General features: G+C 38.1%; 1 protein-coding gene and 1 pseudogene across 1 annotated transcript; both read left to right on the top strand.

Moving 5' to 3' along the window:
* The first annotated feature begins 983 nt into the window (after positions 1–983).
* LOC129399157 (uncharacterized) lies at positions 984–12,151 on the top strand. The gene is made up of 5 exons (XM_055118450.1): positions 984–1,065; positions 1,896–1,991; positions 2,808–2,891; positions 6,447–6,528; positions 10,731–12,151. The coding sequence occupies exons 1-4, from the start codon at positions 984–986 to the stop codon at positions 6,518–6,520; spliced, it is 336 nt and encodes a 111-aa protein (XP_054974425.1). The 3' UTR covers positions 6,521–6,528; positions 10,731–12,151.
* Positions 4,599–4,679, top strand: LOC129399259 (U2 spliceosomal RNA; annotated as a pseudogene).
* Positions 12,152–21,432: the final 9,281 nt, after the last annotated feature.

Genomic DNA, 21,432 nt, shown 5'->3' with positions numbered 1-21,432 from the left:
AAATATTATTACTTTGCTAATAAAAATTAGCACGTTTATTAGAAAATATTATTTCTATATTATGTTACAAGTAGGCACATTAATGATTTTTCTTTTACAAAATGCAATATGAAAACAGATTGTTCAATAATTTGTATCTATTCTCACTTAATATGCAATGGAAAATGATCACTATCATACTTGTGAAACTTACCCATACTATATTTAGTGACTAAATTTTATTGTAGAAACACATCAAAATCTGCTTGTTTAATCTGTTGAAGTTAAATTTTTATTTTTCCAAGCAAAACATTCATTTGTCACTTCCAAAATTAGAAAGAGTTAAGAAAAAGTTATTAACATCAAGAAACTATATTTAGGGAACAGAATTTTATGTCATTTTCCTGCTGAATATGATTTAATATTGTTTGAATAATGAGCATGACTAGTAGCACAAAAATATATTTCAAAGTAATCAACATTTTCCACAATCTTATTCAAATATACTATTTAAGTAAAATATTTTGCTCATTGCTGTTTAATTGCTTTTTGGAAAATAGAGTAAAGAACATGATTACTAATATGATTTAAGCTTTATCTTTGAAAACATTTAAGTCATTCATTACACACAAAGGGATAATAAATTTAATCTTGAAGGATAGATTATCCTGTTTTTTGTTTTCTTTTTCCTTTTTGGGTCTCACCCAGCGATGCACAGGGGTTACTCCTGGCTTTGCACTCAGGAATTACCCCTGGCGGTGCTCAGGGGACCATATGAGATGCTGGGATTCGAACCCGGGGTCGGCCGAGTGCAAGGCAAACGCCCTACCCGCTGTGCTATCGCTCCAGCCCCTGTTTTTTGTTTTCTTAAATGAAAAAACAGTTTACGCATATATTAAATGTGGAGTAAACATCCTGTGTGGTGCTGCTTGCTAACAGCCGTGTCATTGGTCCTGTCGCTTTGTATCACTCTGTCCCCTGCCCCGTGCCATTTCACCTGAACCATGGAGCCAGAGACATCAGCTCTTTCCAGGCCCAGCCTCGATCTTTGCCATTCCCAGGAGGATGTTCGTGAAATAAGTCCAGGTAAAGTCAGATGCAACTGTTACTGCTAAGCGAGCCCTTCATTTGAAAAGAAAATAGCACTAAAAGTAACTAAGACCAGAGCCAGATGCTTTAGAGGAGGATTTGTAGTTTTCTTTTACGAATGGATTTGAGTTTTTATTGAAAAAGATTTAACTATAAAAATGCTATAGTATGACATGTAACTATTTACAGTGATGTCAGTTTTGGTGTGATTTATGAAAATGTTACTGACCGGGGTCTGTGAGTGCTACTTCTGCTGTGCTAAAGAATTGCATACTGCAAAGGGTAAAAGCTTGATCTAGCTAAATAAAATTAGATAATATCTTTCCTGATTAAGAACCAAATTCTACTACTAAACTTTAAATGCCTTTAAAGTTTTCTATTTCTAGCTTCTGAATTTGATATTGCTACTCTAATGATACTATATTATGTAACATTTTATATATAACATTTTATATTTAATTATATTATAGTATGTACTTATATATTATGTAACATTTATGTAATTATATTCCACATTACTCTTATTATTACTGCAATAATCACATTACAGATGTTTGTTATTTTAAGCATATGGTTTTGAATGCCTTGAACTAATACTATTATTAGCACTGTTTCATAAAGAGTTAGAAAAATAAAAAGAACTTGTCCTACTTCATAAAGCAACTGTATAATTGAGTCAATTCAAAATTTTTCTTTCAGTGGGGCAAATTCTGTTTAAATTATCCAAAGTCTTTCTCATTGTATGACTATAGATAATATCTATGTTTTTATACAGTAAGGTTTATATAAGCTATAATTATCACATATGTTTTCTTACTTTTTTTTAGAGTTTCCAGAGGAAAATGTGACATATGTTGAACTCAAAGTTAAGGGTTTTTCAGATACTCAGAAGAAAAGAGGACATAGAATTTTGAAATTAGAAGGTAAAAAAGTATTTAAAATTCTAGATTTCTTTTCCAATTTAAATATTTTTCTTTACTAACAATAAAAGCAATGTCCCTGGACTAACAGTTATTTTTGAAGTCATGTTTTTAATTAGTTTTTAATTAGCTATAGTGGTGGGCTGGAGCAATAGCACAGTGGGTAGGGCATTTGCCTTGCACACGGTTGACCCAGGTTCGATTCCTCCGTCCCTCTCAGAAAGCCTGGCAAGCTATTGAGAATATCTCGCCCGCATGGCAGAGCCTGGAAAGCTACCCGTGGTGTATTCACTATGCCAAAAACAATAACAAGTCTCACAATGGAGACATTACTGGTGCCCGCTCGAGCAAATCGATGAGCAGCAGGATGACAGTGATACCGTGATACTATCTAACAGTACCAATGATTGAAGGAGTTTTGTTCTTTTACCAAAGTTCTGCTACAAAAAGGGGTGGGGGGGGGGGGAAATTGGTGGGAAGACGCTGAATTACCTCTCAAGGAAGATACCGGAAGTGTTTTTTTATAGTCTTCTAAAAGAATCTTACCTTGGAAACTTTAACAAGCTAGTCCATAAACAAGAAGTTCCTACATAAAAAATTACTCACATTTTCCTTGGCTGAACCCATATTTTCAAAGCAGTTTTCCCCTGTTTCCTGCCAGACTGGGATATAATTTTCCCAAACAACATGTACCAAATGAGCTTAGTTCTCAGTCTACTTTAACTGTATTGTGTGTTCTTGACCAAAATTCTTTCTAATCCCAACTCCTGAATGCGTTTCCCTGGAGCTCAGAGTATCTCTTTGTCTCTCTCTGATCAGCCTCTCCCTGGTGCCTTGCTGCAGTAAGTTTTGCCTTCCTTTATTTGATCGTTCTCATAGCTGCTGCAGCAATGACAGCTAAGGGTAAGTATTTTCAGTTGTTTCCTTAATTTGTTTTAAATTGCTAGTATATGATTTTAAAATTCCTTAAAATTGATTCTAAGAATCTCCTCAAAACGTTTTTCTCATTCGTGCTCTAAATTAGCAGTTATGTCACCAATTAAACTCCTGGATTTTAAGCAATAGCATAGATCTAGTTGGTCTTTTCAAAGATGCCAGTGGATAGATGAGTGCTTTGAGAAAAATAGACAGTCATTTCAATCTCCATTATTTTTTCCTATATTTTCATTCAAAAACTGCCAATACAGACTCTATTTACAAATAAGTTATTGAAATAAATGTGAAGACATCTTATTTGCTTTTTTATCAGTGATATAGGAATCACCAATGAGACATAATAAATGTGCAAATATTCCTAAAATTTACTGGTGCCAGATAAAAATTGACTTTAAGTGTATCATGTGAGTAATTGGAAAGAAAATTTAATAAATGAAACAATTATCAGCATATTGACAAAGTCTACACATTGCTTAAACTCAATGTCATAATGTAAAATTATTTTTAAAAATAAATTCACAACAATATAATTATCGGATCAAAATGAGGAAAAGTTCATTCAAATATTAAAAGTCATATATTTCAGAATTATATCAGATTATAAAGCACAGAAACTAATAGCTCATGATTTATGAAATACAAAAGTATTCAGCGGACATAAGAAACAAAGTAAAATAAACATTAACTTGGGGCATTTATAAGACCTTTCACCAATTGCCATTATTTACAGTGAAAATATATAATTATTTTCAACAGTGAAAAAATATAATTATTTTCAAGAGACTTAGAAGGAAAAGGATGAATTATGATGACTACTCAACAGTCTTTGGGTATCATGGCCTAAGGAAAGTATTATGCAGAAAAACAGATATAAATGTCAAAAATTAAGTATTACAATTATCTGCATGTGATATGCCTTCTTGTTCAGACATTTCAGAACATTTTCTGGAAGGGAGAAAAAAAGGAACACACAGCTACACTTAGTCGACTTCAAAGTAAATTTATTTTTTTATATACTTAAATGAGGTAATATTCAATATATTCAGCTTGATATTTTAAGCCTCTTTCTTGACATTGATTCTTAAATATATCTTTTAAAACATTTAATTTACTGCATATCCAAATAGATTGTTATCTTTCCAAGTCTTATTCTAACCTGATTCAAAATGATTCTTACCTGATTTAAAATAATGAAACCAGATATTTAATGTTATTGTCTTTCTTGGCATTTGATGTCTAGTAAAATGAACCTAAGATGATCCTAATATAGTAAATTTATAAATTATTTACCCTATACATAAGTAAAAATTTATGATATAAATAAAATTTATGTCAATAGATATTAACAAGTGAGTCTAGTCTTTCCAGGTACCAAAATAAAGCCGTAGGTTATTTAACATTATATAATTATAATATATGTCACAGTGTGACGTATGTAAAATATAAATATATGTCTTATTTTGATATACAAATACAGCAGAATAAGAGAAAACAGGTTAATAAAAATTATATGTATTTAGCATGATATATGTATAGTCATAATACAGTAGAGTCAAAATGAAATATAACTGAAAATAAAGGTAAACATAAAACATAGCAATCGCATATGAATTTGAAGTGAACATTTATACACATTTAATGTTTGAAATTCTAAAGTCTATCTTTTTTTTAGTTATCGCTTCTCGGCCTTTTGGCTAAGATCAAGTGTAGTATCTTTTTTTTAGTTAAATAAAAGTATTACTGAAAAGAATTTATTTAGAGAAACATGAAGGAAGTAGAAGAGAGAGAGGCATGTTCAAAAGAGAACATGGGTCTTTCCACAGTAGAAAGTGCCTATCAAAGCCTATTTTTAAAAAGTATATGTGTGTACATGTAAACACAGAAACATATATAAATTCAATGAAATAAGTTTAAAACAAAGTCACAACAGCATATTAATACTGGGAGCAAATGCTGACAGGGAAGCAAACAATAATCTGTTCTATATGGACTATGAGAGAATTAAAGAGCATCCACATAGCACTGTAGCACTGTCCTCCCGTTTGTTCATCGATTTGCTTGAGCGGGCACCAATAACGTCTCCATTGTGAGACTTGTTGTTACTGTTTTTAGCATATCTAATATGCCCCGGGTAGCTTGCCAGGCTCTGCCGTGCGGCCGGGATACTCTCGGTAGCTTGCCGGCTCTCTGAGAGGGATGAAAGAATCAAACCCAGGTCAGCCGCGTGCAAGGCAAATGCCCTACCTGCTGTGCTATCACACATACAAGTATAGACACTATTTGTTAAAAGTCAAAAAATATATTTTATCAGAGCCATTAACAGCAGTTTCCTGGGCTGAAATAAGTGGTATGAGAGGACCACAAAAGACAGTTTTCCTGACTGTTTTGTAGTACAATTTATACAAATATCCAATATATACATTTGCATTAGCTTTTTTCTGTAGAATGAATTCTTGTATTGCTTCTGCAAAAGTGAAAGTATGTAAAAGATGAAAGTGTCATAGTCTAGAGAGGAAAAGGCTGTATTTGGATATGTGAGGTCGAGGATAACAGACAGTGAAGCATAGCATAACTGGGATGCTAATGAGACTCTGCAAAGCTTTGTTACCAGAGTTTACCATTACGGTGTAAAGACTGTTTCACTCTGAAAGACAAGCTGTGTCTGGTAGCAACTGATCGCACTTCTTGCATTAGCGAACCTTGGCAAAGTCAACAGAATAAGACTTTAAGCGCAGAATTCTTACTCATGAATGAAATTCATTGTTGCGCTATCCTATCCTAATAAACCAAAACATTTTCTCTTGCTTTGCAATGAGCAAACTGTATATTAGTAAGCAAGAGGAAGGGGAGAAGCACATGAATTAGCAAGTACTTTTCTTGTGTCGTGTAAACTAATCTTATCTGTGAATTAGCAATTAGAAAAGTGACCTGAGTGGATAGTAAAGTGCTAGTATAAATGGACCAAGAATGAATAAATATGACAGGAATGGAGAGTCAGGGCTATAAATTGTTAGCCTGAAGATGATTGAAGGAGCAGTATTTTTCAAGGTGCACATTGGTGCTCTTAACTCTAAAACTATTTGTAGGAAAATAATGTAAACTGAGAACCTGTAACAGTGATATTAAGAAGGTCACAAATATCTATTAATTGGCGTAAGTGTTGTTTTTCCTATATATTTTTTATACTTATTACTAGTTGAAAGTGTGCTATATATAAAAAGATATTTGCATCTAGATTGAGGTCATCCCATTCTGAGTGTCCAATTTTGGTAACTACTTAGCGAATTGGCAGCAATTCTATGTGAAATTTAAAATTACTAAAGTTATTAACTCATAAATATATGCCACAAGGAAAAGTTCATAGTTTTATATCAGTTAGTAAAAAAATCTTACAATTCAAGTATTTAATGATAAAAATAGATTAGCATTTAGAAAATTTGGCTTTGTATTTTATTTGTAGTAGTATTTTAAAGCAATAATAGTCTCAGATTATATTTCTTTTGCAACTTTTTAAAATTTTAGTTCGTTGCCTAGAAGAGATACTGAAAAATAAGATGAATGATCAAAATGGTGCTGAGTACTGCAAAATCATATAGCAAAACAGGTATGTATTTATTGCAGTCTGAATCTTGGTATTTCATGTAGATTGTTTAAATAAGGATTGTGAGTGAGGCGGGTATACGCATTTGGTGATGGTATGAGGCAAGGACTTTGTATATTAATACCTACCATAAAGTATAACACCATCTTGGGGCTGGAGTGATAGCACAGCGGGTAGGACATTTGCCTTGCATGCGGCCGACCCAGGTTCAAATCCCAGCATCCCATATGGTCCCCTGAGCACAGCCAGGAGTGATTCCTGAGTGCAGAGCCAGGAGTAACCCCTGTGCATCGCCAGGTGTGACCCAAAAAGCAAAAAAAAAAACCATAAAGTATAACACCATCTTAACCATACTACTAAAATTTCAAATATTAAGGTTATATAAAAATCAATTTAGATATAAATGTGCACTTAATAAATATAAGATCAAAGTTATGTAACTATTGAGTTCTTACCAGAAAATTTTCGTGTAACAACTTCTCTTGAAGCTGGGTGGAAAATTTCAAATAATAAGGTGAAATATTACTTTATCATATATTTTACACTACATATAATGTGATATAGTGAGGATTGTGGATAATGAAATTTATTTCATAAATGCCCTTTTTTGTCTGCAAAGGTAACTGGTCCTTCTTTGAGGAAAGTTAATTTTTTTAATTAATTTTCATTTTTTTAACTTTTTATTGAATCACTGTGACCCTTACAAAGCTGTTCATTAGATTTCAGTCATACAGTATTCCAACACCCATCCCTCCACCAGTGTACATTCCCAGCACCAGTGTTCCCAGGGTCCCTTCATCACCCCCCATCTCCCAGCCTGCCTCTATGGCAGGGGCTTTCCTTATCTCTGTCTCTGTCTCTATTTATTCTGAAAATAAAACCTTGGTATAAAAGAAATTATTCTGAAGCACTGAAATTCTGAACCACTGAGATCTAGTCTTATCAAATAGCAAGGAAGAATTATAAGTATATGATATGAAATTTATTTCTTTTTTCTCTTATACAGAAGATAAAGTCTTTAAGAATCTTGGTTTATTCAAGCATACTAAAAACATATTCTAACTGTAGATCTCTTAAACACAACATAAAAACATGGCATGGCGTTTTAAATCTGAGTATATATGAATATAAAAGTAAATACTAATATATCAACTTTTCAAACCTTGGTAAATGAGAGGCAAGTCACTAGGCTTATAAAGTAAAGTGGATCTGGCTACAGTTCCCAGGAAATTCCTAGCACTTATTAAATGTTTTTAGCATAACTGAAGGCTGGAGCAATAGCACAGCGGGTAGGGCGTTTGCCTTACACAAAGCTGACCTGGGTTCAATTCCTCCATCCCTCTCGGAGAGCCCGGGAATGTACCCAGAATATTCCACCCGCACAGCAGAGCCTGGCAAGCTACCCATGGTATATTAGATAAGCCAAAAACAGTAACAAGTCTCACAATAGAGACGTTACTGGTGCCCGCTCGAACAAAATCTATAAACAATGGGATGACAGTGCTACAGTGCTGCAGTATTACTGAGATCACTTCAATCATTATATATAATATATGTACGTAAAAGCATGTACTTCCCAACAATATCATAAAATAACGCTATCATGATTGTTGTCATAGTAATAAAAGAGAGCTATGGAGCACAAGAAATATTTCTAAGATTGGTTAGTAAAAATATGAATCAAGACTTAAGTTGGTTATTTTTTTGGAGCCACACTCAGCTGTGCTCAAGGTTTACCCCTGGCCCTAAGCTCAGGGATCATTAGTGGTGGGTTTAGAGCATTGTGTGGGGTGCAAGGGATTAACCTGGACAGCCTGTGCAAGTACTATCTCTCTAGTCCCAAAGAATCAAGACTTAAACCAAGAAAGTCTTATTTAGAGATCATAAGCACGACCATTATTCGATGCTGAGCCCAGAAAAATAAATCACATCAAATCAGGTTGTAAGAATATTGCTTCTTTGAAAATACTCAGGGCTATGCATAATAAGCAACTATAACCCTGGATATATCTTTCAGTGAAGGAAAAACGAAGAAAGATGTTTTTGGAATCATATGCTGTAATAATTATTCATAAGTAGTGACTATTGTTATACTAATTATTCTTTGGAATGTGCAGGGATACATAAATAGAAGTGCTTCCTCCCCCCACTCACTGTGGCAAGTCGAAATAAAAAGATTACCTCTGCATTTAGCTCTCTTCCACTGGTACTTATTATTTCTGTATTGTTTTCTTTGGCTTGCAGTCAATTTCTTTTATTACTCTTAAAACATACATAAAACTGTATCTGCAATAGTAAATTTGTGGCATGTATGCTGACAATTCCAAATGGTACTCTTCGAATGTAATCCTCAAAACTACAGTATTCTTCCCTACTGAGCGCTTTGTTTATATATGTACATATATACATATGTATATGCCAAAAACAGTAACAATAAGTCTCTCAATGAGAGACAGTACTGGTGCCCGCTAGAACAAATCGATGAGCAATTGGATGACAGTGATATACATAGGTAGACAATATACATATATGTAAATATTATTTTCTCCATTTTCTCACACTTTTTTATTTTATTTTGTTTTATTATTTTATTTTAGGGGTCTTAGCACTTTAAGTAATTGTCAACAGAGTACACCTGAAAATCTTCCGCAGTTTCATTGCTCTCATCTCACCTACATGCTATACTTCAAGTTGAACAAATACATGCATATTATTAGAAAAAAGCAGGTACAAAATTTACATGAAAAATAAATGAGCTTGCTAAGGCAATACAATCGAAGTATCTAATATCTCAAAATTTGCTTTTATAATCAAAGTTTTACCCCTAACTTACCGTGGAAGGGTATCTGTAAGTGTTGTGAAATTGTTCAAAGACATCAAACTACATATACAAACAAAATCAAATGAGGTGAGAAATTTAAATAAAATTATATCAAATATAATTAATTAAAATCAGACAAAAATCTGAAAAGTAGGCAGAGGTTAACAGAATTCATCTTCAGAGGAACTACTAATTGGCAATTAAGTTATAGAAAGAAAACATGAAAGTCCTATCCTTACTAAAAGACAGTTAATATATTAAATCTCTATTTCAGGAGCTAAGATTCTAATTACATGTTATAAATATGATTATACAATAATGTTTTATAGGTAAGTTATCATCATCATCATCATCATCATCATCACCATCCCATTGATCATCGAATTTCTGAGTGGTCTCAATAATGTCTCCATTCGTCCTAGCCCTGAGATTTTAGCAGCCTCTCTTTACTCATCCTTCCCAACGGTGCCACATTGGAGGCTCTTTCAGGGTCAGGGGAATGAGACCCATCATTGTTACTGGTTTTGTCATATGAATACACCATGGGGACCTTGTGAGGCTCTCCCATGTGGGCAGGACGCTCTGGGTAGCTTGCCAGGTTCTCTGAGAGGGAGAAGTAGGCTATAAGATGTCTGGGAGCTTGGTTTTATATGTAATCATATTTCACAGGTATGATAGGGTATGGTAGGGAGAGATAATGAGCCCATAGGACAGAGTTTATTAGTTATGGTAATTTTAGAGATAAAACTTAACTGAATGTCCTGGATTCTGGTGTGAGACGCCACTAAAATTTGAAGTTGTGCTACTAAAGTTGTCCTTTGCATTAAATGAGTGCATTGTAAATTTTCAAAAGTTTTGCATATTAGTACAACCAGTTCAGTCCAGTAAGTGGGTCATGTGGAAGCTAAAACAACACTTTACAGTGAAAAATATTGCCAGCCACAGACTTCTTGTTGCTTGAAATAACTTATGAGTCTTTTTTATTTTTCAAATTGAATCACAGTGGGATACAAAGTTACAAAGCTGTTCATGATTGGGTGTCAGTCAGACAATGTTCCAACACTCCATACCTGCCACTATGGTAGATACTTTCCTTCTCTCCTCTCTGTCTCTCTCTCTCTGTCTCTCTGTCTCTCTCTATCCTCTTTCCACTTTGCTTTTGGGCCTTATGTAATCTATGAGTCTTAAAATGACCCTACACTCTTGGGTATAAAGCTTACAGAAGAGCAGAAGAAACAACATTTCTGGATAAAAGAACAAAAAGCAACTATAAAAGTTAATGGGGATCAAGCAGTGTACTTAGTCAAAGAACTTGAGGGACACAATTCTGGATGTAAGTGATAATGCCATTTTAACTGTCATTTTTCAAGCCATTTTCATTCAGGCAACTATGACCACAGGAAGCAATGTTAAATTCAGAATCATAACAACATCCACCCATGAAGAAAGAGGGAAGAAGAAGAAGAAAGAGTCAACGAGAAAGAAGAAAACCACGAAGTTCACAAAGCATTGACAAATAAATAAGCATATTTTATATGAGTTCCTTTAGAAATCTGGAAACATATTAGTTAAAACATAGAGAAGCAGTATATTTTATAGCTGGAAACAATGAAAAAGAAAAGAGACACCATGAATAATTAAGTTGCCACGGGGAAATTATGCTGATTGCTACTATAAATATGATTTTTTAAAAGAAATACTGACTCTTAGTGAAAATAATTTTCACCTTCTCTGAGTTCCTATTGAGCCTTTTCACCGCAGGGAAGTGAGTGGGTTAGAACAGAAAGTTTTTAGAACAAGCATAAGTGCAGCTCTCGTCAAAAGAAAGGAGAGCTAGCATATGGTAAAAATTATTCCTGAAGTAAAAGGTGAATCAGTCATGATTTCATAGAATATATTAAGAGTCATCCCATTCTTAGCAACCAGTTTCAAGATTCCATAGTTAAATGTCAAATTTTAACAAGAACACAACCTAAATTTAAGAATTTATTTTACAAATAGATGTCGAGCTTTTACATAAGAAAATACCATTTCAATCCAGGTTGACATCAGATACTGTCAGTATGAGACACACAGTATGAACCCATCAGACTCAGAAAATAGAGAAATTCAGCAAAAAAAAAAAAAAAACTAGCACTGATCTTTTATGAGCAATTCTTTTTCTCCATTTCTTTAGAACAGTTAGATGAAGTAAAAAGTGCAAAGTCAATTATCTCTTATATAAAGGAATATATTCTTTCCTTGGGGAGGGATGTATTTTGAAATTCAGATTTTTTTTTTAATTTACAAATGTTCCATATGGATAAACACATACAAACTAATGGCTAGGGGGGAATCTTTGAAAATCAAACACATTGTTTCTTAAGCAGAAAATAAAACACAAATTGCATAATTAGCTTGGTTTGGCTTTTGGCACCTATGAAAACATTTTCATCTAGAGATAGATAAAGCTTTGTGGGGGGGACGGAAGCCTTGCGTCTCTCGGTACGTAGAATAGCATACCCTCATATTTCCATTACAACACTGAATGGTTTTAAATGTGAAAATCATCCACTCAATAATAACCTCCAGGATGGCATAGTCCCCTGAGGAGAACAAGTCTAGTTTAGTTTACAATAAAGGCAGCAAACGTGGGCTTGGGGAAGAATAGCATACTTTTAAAAAGAAATTATTTTTATTGAATCACCATAAGATACACTGTTACAAAGCTGCTCATGGTTGGGTTTCAGTCATACAATGTTCCAACACCCATCCCTCAGCCAATGTACATTTTCCATCACCAATGTCCCCACTTACCCTCCGGCCACCCACCAACCTGCCTGTATGGCTGGAACTTTTCTACTCTCTCTCTCTCTCTCTCTCTCTCTCTCTCTCTCTCTCTCTCTCTCTCTCTCTCTCTCTCTCTCTCTCTCTCTCTCTCTCTCTCTCTCTCTCTCTCTCCCTCTGTGCGTGTGTGTCTCTCCCCCCTTTGGGGCACTGAGTCAGAAGGAGGCGGGACAGACATACAATGATCACACGCATTTGTGGAATATTAAAAACCGTAATATGAGACTAATACCCAAGGATGGGTTGGAGTGATAGCACAGCGGGTAGGGTGTTTGCCTTGCACGTGGCTGAGCCGGGTTCGATTCCTCTATCTCTCTCGGAGAGCCTGGCAAGCTACTGAGAGTATCTCCCCCGCGTGGCAGAGCCTGGCAAGCTGCCCGTGGCGTATTTGATATGCCAAAAACAGTAACAAGTCTCACGATGGAGACATTACTGGTGCCCGCTCGAACAAATCAATGAGCGACCTGATGACAGTGCTACAGTGATACCCTAGGACCCAGAACTCCAGCCCCTCCATAGGACCCTTATCCCAGACAAACCCTGATTTCTCCCCGATCCCCCTTTCCTTTAGCTGCTGTTGGGGTATTTATAGCCTGAGCACGAGGGGACAAACACAAGCGTTTTGGGGGAAGTGATAATTCGGTTCCAGGTAGTCGAACCCGGGTTAGCATAGGGGAGCTCTCCTTCCTCCTTACTCCAGGACAACCCTCCTCCCTGCCGGCTCACCTAGAATTGACGCCTTCCTAGACCTGCGTGTGTGGCTCAGAGAACTGTGGAACGGAGCGTTGAGACGCCCCCACCCGCCTCTGGTGTTCAGACCCGGGGGCAGCGCACACCCCAGCTCTCCGCCTGCGCTTGGAGCCTGACCCACGTTCAGGTGCCTTGTCCGCTTGTTGGGGGTGAGAACGCGGCGCGGCGCTGACCTCTAGCGGTGCAGGATGGAAATGCAGAGTCGTGGCTGAGCCTGAACCCAGGGTCTGGGGTCTGGGGTGGGTGGACCTTCCAGCCTCCCATCCCAGTCAACCAAGTGCAGAGCAAGTGGCGAAATTTGCTTCCCAGTGCCTCCCTGTTCCGAAACTCTGGGGCACAAGCACTGCGCTGGGAAAGTCAGGGAGTCTATAGGCAACTGACTTCCTGCTGAACTTGAAACCTGCGGTGCAGGGCAGTTCTGTCACTCAGCGCACCTGTCCGCATGCTCACAGCGGTCAGTGTATGTCCCTAATGTCCCTTCCAAAATGTCCCAAATCAAAAAATCAAAAACAGGTTTTATGGGGCTGGAGAGATAGCACAGTGGGTAGGGCGTTTTCCTTGCACGCGGCCGACCCGGGTTCAAATCCCAGCATCCCATATGGTCCCCTGAGCATGGCCAGGGGTAATTCCTGAGTGCAGAGCCAGGAGTAACCCCTGAGCATCGCCAGGTGTGACCCAAAATAGAAAAAAAAAAAAAGGTTTTATTTGGAAGGTTTTGAGGAAGGGGAGGGAGGAAGGAAAGGGGGAGAGAGAGAGAGAGAGAGAGAGAGAGAGAGAGAGAGAGAGAGAGAGAGAGAGAGAGAGAGAGAGATGGGAGAGAGAGGAGGAGATAGAGAAGAGGGAGAGAGAGAGAGGGAGAGAGAGAGAGGGAGAGAGAGAGAGGGAGAGAGAGAGAGAGAGAGAGAGAGAGAGAGGCTTCTCCAGAGTGGAGAAGGAGCCCCAGTGTACATCTGAAAGTAGGAAAGGACACATCTCAATCTCAAGCAGGGAGATGCGGCAACACATGTACTCTGGCACCACATGCACTTGGCAGCACATGAGTTTGAGCAGCCTATGCGCACATTTCATTTACGGTTTCTCTCTCCCTAGGTCCATTGCTAGGGAGGTTGCCAAGTGGGTAGAGTTGGGAGCAGTTGATGGTCTTCTTTTTTTTTTGAAGTTCCTTTCCTGGCCTTTATTTCTTTTGGAACTTCTCTCAGAAGTGGGGTTGTGAGTTCAAACTGTGGGTGCACAACACATTGTGTTCTGGCCAAATCACTGTCTCTCCACCCAAGGCAACAGCCAAAAGGAGGAGGGAATGGGGGTGGGGGCAGGGGGGCACCAAGCTGGTTGGTAGTCAGTGGTCATTTATTCAAGTCTCACAGTGTTAGCTATAGAGAAATCATGAAGGGTTGGGGGGGGTAACAACTACTCATAGGCGTGGTTGAACATTATCATAAACAATGAACAGATGATGTAAAGCCCTTTCTTCAGGGGGATTAACTTAAGGACAAAATCTGATCTGGGTGCTAGGAGATCCGCTCGAGGATGGAATTCCACCTAAGGGTGTACTACTTTCTCTTTTACTTAGCTCATGTCCATTGAAACAGCCATCTGAAATTTACTTCTTCATAATATTTCTAGACGTTTTGTATGGACACAGTAAGAGACAGATTAAGCTTGGGAGAGGGAGGTGGGGACTCTGGCGATGGATGTGTTGGTGGAATTGTCTACACATGAAACTGTCAATAACAGTATTGTAAATCACAGCGTTTCAATCAGTAAAGGCAAAAAATTAAAAAGTAAAAGGTATTCTAGAATTTCAATGCCATGTTTACTGAGTGCTAAATTAGTTGTCATATTTTTTTATCCATGACTCAGAAGAGTGAAATCCAAAGCTATGTCCAGCCAAGCTTCCCAAGTTCAAGTCATAACAGTGTCACTGCAATGCAAATTAATTTCCTCTTGCACAAAGCAACTGGAGTGTTTTTATTCCAGACCATGCCACCACTTATTCCCAGTAACACTTTGACTTAAATCAACCTGCTCTGGAAATATTTCTCCTCCCCACAGATGAAGAATTGCAAATTCATACACTTGGGAGCTGTTTTCTTTCCTGGAGTGCACCCTCTTCTTTGCTTTGGAATGACTATTCATCCTGTTTCTTTGCTACTTCAAGGCTACTGGGAATTCTGTACAATTATAAATCTGACTCTCAGAAAATAACAGGAAGGTAGAAAAATTAATTGCCATTGGGGAATTGGGTGGTTTTGAGTTGTTTTGGGATTTTTTTTTTGAGTAATGAGAATAATGGTAAGATTACTCGGTTCAAAACACTACCAAACAGTAATTTGATGCAATTGTTAGAAGTTCATTGCATCCTCTAAGGAACTGCTACATTACCTCTACAAAATTAAGGATAATGCAAAATTAGATCTTATGGTCACAATAACTTTATTTTTTTACAATAACTTTAGAATATCACATTTGTTACATATGTACATATATAACAAATATATGCATATATTTGTATATATATATTTCCACTAAAAAGGTGCTTAGCTGGGGCTGGAGCGATAGCACAGTGGGTAGGGTGTGTGCTTTGCACACAGCCAGCCCGGGTTCAATTCCCAGCATCCCATATGGTCCCGAGCACCACCAGGAGTGAAGGAGTGATTCCTGAGTGCGTGAGCCAGGAGTAACCCCTGTGCATCTCCGGGTGTGATCCAAAAAGAAAAAAGAGAGAAAGGAAGGAAGGAAGGAAGGAAGGAAGGAAGGAAGGAAGGAAGGAAGGAAGGAAGGAAGGAAGGAAGGAAGGAAGGAAGGAAGGAAGGAAGGGAGGGAGGGAGGGAGGGAGGGAGGGAGGGAGGGAGGAAGGGAGGAAGGGAGAAAGGATGGAAGGAAGGAAGGAAGGAAGGAAGGAAGGAAGGAAGGAAGGGAGGGAGGGAGGAAGGAAGGGAGGAAGGGAGAAAGGATGGAAGGAAGGAAGGAAGGAAGGAAGGAAGAAAAAATTAATTTACCAGAAGATTTTGGGTAATTTGTTTGTTAAATGTTGGGGCAAAAACAATCCAGGGAAGCTTTTCCCCTTGTTTATCATCTCTTATCTTCTAGAAACATTCAGGAAAACTAAAATAAAAGACCGTCCAGTGAAGAAAGTGGGAATTCATAAAACCCTAGCACTTGATATAGACTCACAAGAGAGAAGTGAGAAATAATGTTTTCTTATAAACTGACTTAAAATATTTTGTTGTTTTTAAGGTAACATGGTTACAATAATGCCGATATTTGTGGTTCTGATTTACAAAGTGCCTTCACTTCCACTGCCACCAAAGTCCCAAAGATCCTCCACAACTGTCCTTAAGTGACATCTAGTCACCACTTGTCCAGCTCCTACCCTGCCCACTTGGCAACCTCAGCTTTTGATCAAAATCCAAAGATCTGTTTCTATTGGATACTGTAAGTGACATGTAAGAAAAGAACTAAATACAAGACTCCAAACAGAAGTTAACTCACGGGAAATCTAACCAGCGTGGACAAGAACTCTGCAATGAAGAATCCCAGCATCTGGCCTCCAGAAAACACAGGACTGTCACTCTCCTTCACGTCTTCAGAGTTGACCCATCGCGACAATGGTAGCAATAGATGACACCACCGAGAAGGCCTTTGGGCCCCCCCAAAAATCTACAAACACCAGGGCTCACTCAGCTTTGCCACCCTGCCCATCAGAGTTCCAGAGAAATCACTCACCTGTCCTGTGTCAAAGGCGTTGGCGCAGCCCCCAGAACACCTTCTCACCTTGTTTTGTGCCTTACAAGTGGAGACTTACTGCTTTTGGGAGAAATGAAGTATAAAATGTCTTTTTTATTTTCAAACTTTTCTGAGATTATTTCTCCATTAAACACACACACACACACACACAAATTTTCTTCTAAGATTTTCCATACTTACTCTAAGAGTTTTTATTTTATCAGAAATATATTGATATCATGATAAAAACCAGAGTTGAATCACATCAGGTGAAACCATACATTAACCCTATTCGTGCATATATTAACTTTACCCTCCTGGTCCAGTTTCCACCCGAGTGCTATTCTCAGAGGTGCAAAATGAATAAAGCAGCACCTTCATTAAGGTTCTAGGGCAGAGGTACCTACATATGGCCTCCTCCCCGCTTTTCAGAAATCACTCAGCTATCCACCAGAAACGTGGCTTAAAGCTATCTTAAAGACAGATTCTTTAAGGCATTCCCCTAACAATCTCCAAATCTGGATTGTTCCAACGCCCCCACTGCATGGAACACAATATTTCCCATTTTGGGAAACAACATTGACCTAGAGACTAAATAAAAAGGCACTAATTACTGCAAATTGCTTTTTAAATTCAATTCATTTTTTCCCCTATGTAGAGCTTCAATAAATTCTGTTTCTTCGTTGTTTTATGCAGTAAAGGCCCCAGAACTTGGCAGTGTCAAGGACTTCCTGTATTGTCCCATAGAAGGGATGTCAGTAACTCTCCTTAATCTCTTTTTTGCCTAATTTAGAAGTTTCTCAACTGTTTCTGACATGAATGACCTCTTACTTAAAGAGAGGAGCTGAAGTGATAGCACAGCGGGTAGGGCATTTGCTTTGCACGCGGCCGACCCAGGTTTGATTCCCAGCATCCCATATGGTCCCCTGAGCACCGCCAGGAGTAATTCCTGAGTGCAAAGCTGGGAGTAACCCCTCTGCATTGCCGGGTGTGACCCCCAAAAAAGCAAAAAAAAAAAAAAAACCAGAGAGACATGTTTACTCTCAGCCTCGGTTAGCCCATGGCACTTTCTCAGCATACATACTTTACTATTACATGAATTTATAGCCGATAGTTATACAGATGGAATTCAAAATTTGTATTTTCATATGTAAAAATGCAAAAGTCTTTGAATAGAGTGATATTCTGTAAAAGTTTAGGGTGAAATAGAAGAAATCTTCATTATGAATATGATCACATTATATTATCAATATTATATCAATATTATAGCTGATTTCACACTTGTATCACTTGTCATCCCGTTGATCTTCAATTTGCTTGAGCGGGTGCCAGTAATGTCTCCATCTGTCCCTGTCGCATGCTAGTGCAGCCCAATGATATCTGCTCACTCCAGGAACAGGAAGAGCCTCAAATCATTCATTCAGGGTTTTGACAAAGAAGTCTGACCACCGTGTTGGTGGGCGGCCACTCTGTCTTTTGATGTCCCGTGGAATGCAGTCAGTAACAGTTCTAGTACAGCTGTCGTCTCTGAATCGCATTATGTGTCCAGCCCATCTGATTTTTGATGTCTTGGCAAACGAGACACCATCCCTGATTCTTGACCGTCAATGGAGGTCGGAACTCCGGATTCCTTCTCTCACTTGAGTGAAACGTGATACTCCTAGCATAGCTCTTTCAATTCCTCTTTGGGATACCTGAATAGCTTTCTCATCCTGTTTGCATGTACCATATAAAATCTGACTTCACATACCATATAGAATCTTGAAAGAGCCTATTTCTGTCAATAAATGAACTGCATCTATTATCATCAGAATAATTTCAACACAATATTGTCTTCAGTGCCCTAAACAATAATGGTTCTTCATCATTCTTAAAGGACTGACTCTGTTTTCTCTCAGTTTTCTTCTTAGCTTCTGAAGTCCATTTTTCAGATGTGGGCTTGTAAAATATATGATCTGTAGAAGTCCTGTAGCAGCTGTCTGTCAGACCTTGGTAGGAAAATAAGATGTTGTATTCCAGGCTCTAATGTTATCAGCCAAAAATCTGGTCTGTGGACCAACCCATGCAGAACTGACAATGTACATCAATCAGTTGAAAAATCACAGTAACTGTCAAGGTCAATTACAGCCACCAGCCTCCTCGCCATCCATGACTGAAAGATGCTATATATATTTTTCTAAATTGTATTTTCTTAGGACTGGAGCAATAGCAGCGCGGGTAGGGCATTTGCCTTGCGTGCAGCTGACCCGGGTTCGATTCATCTGTCCCTCTCAGAGAGCTCAGCAAGCTACCTCGAGTATCCCGCCCACACAGCAGAGCCTGGCAAGCTACCCTTGGCGTATTCAATATGGCAAAAACAGTAACAAGTCTCACAATGGAGATGTTACTGGTGCCCACTCGAGCAAATTGATGAACAAGGGGATGACAGTGCTACAGTGCAGACAGTATTTTCTTAAAGCATCATGATTTATAAAGTGATTCATACTTGTGTTTTAGACATATGATGTTCAGCACCCATCCCACCACCAGTGTCCACGTCTCTCCACCAATGTTCTCAAGCTCCCTCTCCAACTCCTCACCCCCCAGCCTGCCATCTTGATAGGTACATTTGTAAAGTTTGTTATTAAAGTTTGGATCACATGATTGCAGTCCTGCGGACTCTCTGGTTCAACTACTTAGCTCTACCTTTTTTTTTTCTTTGCTTTTTGGGTCACACCCAATGATGCACAAGGGTCACTCCTGGCTCTGCACTCAGGAAATACCCCTGGTGGTGCTCAGGGGACCATATGGGATGCTGGGAATCGAACCTGGGTGGGCCGCACGCAAGGCAAACGCTCTACCCGCTGTGCTATCACTCCAGCCCTGTGTAAGATTCTTTTAATGACAAACATGATCAAGTTTTCAAAAACTAACTGAATTATGAAATCAGGCAAGATGAAGCTTGCAAACCTACCTGGATAAGAATCTTGAAAGAATTATAAAGAGCATATTGGCATTCCAGTAAATTGTTGCCATGACTTAAATGCCACTACAAATATAGAATTCTCAGTATAAGGGCTACACAAATTAGATTGTTCTGCAGAAGCAATGAAGCATATGGAAAATATAATTTATAGAAATAAATTCATTCATTAGAACCATAAAGCTGCCAATGAGGCTCAATTTAATGAGACTACTGAAGTTAGACTTCTATGCCATTCTTCATTTCAGCCAGTCACATAAAATATGGCTAGACAGCAAAAATAAAAAGACCTCAACATTTTCTTTTAAGAAAATTACTTGTTGGGGCTGGACTGAGCTACCAGGGCGAGCCCATGTATACTGTACTGTACTACGGACAGGAACATAGGGATCCATTAAAAATGGGTGAGACTTCTCATGTGTCCTAACTGGTTTGGATGAAGCTGAACATTTTCCCCCTTCAAGCTGCCTTCAGAAAAATAATTTCAGCATACTGAAAAGAGCAGTTTTCCTTCTCTCACAGAAGCCTGGCTGGTCTTTGACATGCAGATGGTGTTAGCCAGGCCTGACCTTTGATATTGTAAATTGTAGATTTCAGGCGCAGGCCCAGCTTTGTCTTTGGGATGTAAATCCAAGTGCTTTTAGCCCAAGGAAGGTTTCAGTTTTGGTTTTGCATGTTTCTTCTGGAGCCCTAGATTACTGGCCTGCGGATACAGGGAAATAATGTTGCCTCAATGTTCTTCCTGTAACATCTTTTGATGCCTTTGGTGACGTCACTGTACTGCGCCCTTTAGGGGTACCATGATCAATAAAAGGAGGTCCAGGAGGCCCTCTGCCTTTGCTAAGAGCCAGAGCGAGCCTTAGTCCTCCAATCAATGCATTTCTTCCGCGTTCCTATCTCAGCGCCTCCGATTGCACGAACGTTCACGCAACAATTACTTATATTTGGGCTGAAGAGATAGTCCAGCAGGTAGGGAGCTTGCCTGGCATGCAACAAATTGATTCTATATGTGCCCTGAGCACCGCCAGGAGTGAACGTTGAGCACAGAGCCAGGAGAACACCCTGAATGCCACCAGGTGTGTCCCCAAACCAGGAAACAAAGCGATTATTTATATACTATCTGACAGGTCAAATTTATATTCTTCAATATTGGAAAGAACATTTACATTAAATGCATATGTAATTTATTGATTGATCTTCTGAATGATTTTCATGCTAACATATATTACTGGTATGCTGATATTTTTAATATGAATCCTGTCATACAAGCAGAAAAGAATACTCAGAAAAAGCCCCCCCAAAAGTCTCAAAATAAAAAATGTAGTTGGTATATACAATCCTAAGGTTAAAGAAATAATAATAAGTCGACTAGTCTAGTTGTTAAGGTAGATTATGTTTGAAAAATATCCAATATTTGCTTTTATATGCAAATAAAATATCTGCCAAAGAGCCAGAGAAAGTTCAGGATAGAGGTAATTTCCTTTCTTTTTCTTTCTTTTTCTCTTTTCCTGTGCACTGACATGCTCTATGCTCTATCATGAGAATATACTCAAATTTCAAGTCACAAATCATATCATTTATAAATTTCACCAAGACTGTTAAATATACAAGCCTTATTGTATCAATAATTGTATCAATAATAAGATATTGTGCCTAACTCCTCTGGATGATGATTGCCTTCCCTTATCATTGATTTCTGCTTTTCCTAAACGGAGTTATTAACCTACAAATGGTAATTTATAAATCCTTGAACCTAATGGGTAGTTAAGAATTGGATCATTGATTTCTCGTTCCCCAGGCAGAAGTTACCCAATCTCTAAGA

Source organism: Sorex araneus, chromosome 10, assembly GCF_027595985.1.
Source record: "Sorex araneus isolate mSorAra2 chromosome 10, mSorAra2.pri, whole genome shotgun sequence".
In the NCBI taxonomy this organism is placed as follows: domain Eukaryota; kingdom Metazoa; phylum Chordata; class Mammalia; order Eulipotyphla; family Soricidae; genus Sorex; species Sorex araneus.
The sequence above is the reverse complement of the archived record's forward strand: the minus strand, read 5'-3'. Positions and strand labels throughout refer to the sequence as shown.

Coding starts and splice junctions, on each gene's coding strand:
- LOC129399157 (XM_055118450.1), top strand. CDS start 984: ATGGAGCCAGAGACATCAGCTCTTTCCAGGCCCAGCCTCGATCTTTGC. Junction 1,992..2,807: donor TAGAATTTTGAAATTAGAAG/GTAAAAAAGTAT, acceptor CTCTCTGATCAG/CCTCTCCCTGGTGCCTTGCT. Junction 2,892..6,446: donor TGCAGCAATGACAGCTAAGG/GTAAGTATTTTC, acceptor TTAAAATTTTAG/TTCGTTGCCTAGAAGAGATA.